The 2,146-nt window shown below is 39.6% G+C and overlaps 1 protein-coding gene across 1 annotated transcript in view; it reads right to left on the reverse strand.

Moving 5' to 3' along the window:
- Positions 1-1,876, reverse strand: part of LOC102203793 (transient receptor potential cation channel subfamily M member 1-like) — a 20,957-nt gene extending 19,081 nt beyond the window's left edge. Inside the window, exon 1 of the mRNA XM_013909136.1 lies at positions 50-1,876. Within this exon, the coding sequence (XP_013764590.1) occupies positions 50-222 (173 nt within the window). The 5' untranslated portion in view covers positions 223-1,876. The remainder of the gene's footprint in view (positions 1-49) is intronic.
- Positions 1,877-2,146: the final 270 nt, after the last annotated feature.

Consider the following 2,146-nt stretch of genomic DNA (forward strand, 5'->3'; position numbering starts at 1 on the left):
AGAAGAGAAAATTCTCTCTCTGAGGTTCTGCACTCGATTGTGTCGTTACCTGCTGGCGTCTTTGCTGGGAATGATCTGGATACATTCCCTCTTCTGGAAGGTTCTGTCGATCCAAGCTCTCTGGATCTGAAAATATGTGATTACGAAGAAACATGAGGATGACTCTGCTTCTCCTTCTTCACAGTAACAAAGTAACAGGTTAACTGTCATCAAGAAAAACATGAAACCGAATGTCCGAGAAACACCTGCTTCCTTTCATCTTCAAAGGAACTTTAATTATTCATTTATCAAATTAAACTTCACTCATCGAACACAGTGATGTTTTTAATTTAAAGACTATATTTTTCCAACTCTACTGATAAATTCACATCATCTGCACAAAGAAGGTAACAAAAGGCACAGAGACGGAATCATTGTTTTGTCAGTTTGATCATAGAAAATGATTTATTCCACTTTTCCTGCTGTTAATAATAAATAAATAAATAACTATTTGGTGGTGTATCCTAAGGTGGATATTATGGATTAAATATGTCTCACATCAGCAAGATTACAAGATAAACTTAGTCGTGGATCAGAGTAAGTTTTTATAATAAAAACAAAAACTTTATTCAGTCACTAATATAGAAAACTATAAACAGGAAGTCAGCTGAGCGTGTCGGTGCTCTCTGTGGTTCATTCTTGTTCCTGTGTTCAGCTGCAGAATGACTCAAATGAAACACCAAACTGCTCATGTCTGAATATATCTGGCTAATTTCTGGGAGAGTGGAGCTTTCCATTTCTTTATGCACCCAATCCTCTTACCCTCCGTCCTAATCCTGGAGCTGCACAGAAAAACACACGGAACTCCCCTTTAAAGCTCTATTTCCTGTGTGTTTAAATCCAAACAGCACCAATGACTGGTTGTTATTGTGTGTCTGCACTTTGTAAAATTCCTGCACTCTGGATGATGGAGGATTAACGTCCGAACGGCACATGAGCCTCAGCGTCATTGTCTATTTCACGTGAGCGATAACCCTCCACCATCATCATCATCATTATCTTTCCCTCCCCATCCTCCTGACAGCTGAGGAAGAAGAGGAAGAGAATCAGGTAAATTCAGTGATTCATCAGGCAGCAAACGTTCTGTAGAGAAGGAAACCAAAGTTACTGTTCTGGGTTTAACTTTAAACGAAACAAAGACGTGTCAGAGGAAATACTTCAGATGTGAAGAAGTCACAAATAAAGGGCATGATTTTCACATCAGGATGTGTGTGAGAATTCAAATGTAGCCCTCAGTACAAATCCGTCTGATAACCAGTAAGGCCAACATTAGAAATTAGAAAATAACTTTGTAATGTATGCTGCTTTATGTATGCTTGAGCCAGGCAGTGCCCACACCTGCAGCAAACTGAGTGTTTCCAGTAGTAAAAATGCTTCTCAGAGAGCTCCATGTGGGAAAAGTTGACTTTGTTCCCATCAGGATTCTCCCCAAATTGTCCAGAGTTTCCTGTGTGACAACAGCTAGAGGGAGAAATGTTTAAATGAAAGTGGGTGAGCCATTGCCTCTAGCTAGGATTCTGCAGTTGTTTCAGCCTGCAGAATAAAAACCCAGGAACGGAACCAATCCCAAAAAGTTCTGTTCATTTGGACGTAATGATTCAGTGGGAGAAACGTTTCCTCACTTATCCAAGTGTCAGCTGACTGCAGGTTTCCCCAACCTTATAAACAGTACCTTTGCACAATGACTGAAGCCAGCACCACTAACGATGGACTGCAACTGATTCGTGACAACTGTCTGATTTTGTTTTTTCAAACCCAGAAAGCAGCTCGAAATTATCTAGTGGCAATGAAGGATGTCAACCTCAAGAATAGCCAAATTATATGGTGGACAAAATCTTGCTTCTTGTTCGTTTCTCTTCAGTTTTTTCAGTGTGTCGAGGTCGTAAACACATTGACAGGGATAAACCTAAAAAAGTACTTTTTAGACATTTTTTTTTAAATTAATCTTTGAACAGATAAAATAGATTTGTTGTAGATTCGCTCTATTTCTATCCACTATGAATATCATTCTTACAGAATCTTTCAGAAACCAACAAACCTCTCAGATGCTTCATGTTCAGATCGGGCGAAGAAGAGTCAGAAGTCTGTGTGGACACCAGCAGCAGCC

Source organism: Pundamilia nyererei, unplaced genomic scaffold (assembly GCF_000239375.1).
Source record: "Pundamilia nyererei isolate P.nyererei 1_Seehausen unplaced genomic scaffold, PunNye1.0 scaffold00019, whole genome shotgun sequence".
Lineage (NCBI taxonomy): Eukaryota > Metazoa > Chordata > Actinopteri > Cichliformes > Cichlidae > Pundamilia > Pundamilia nyererei.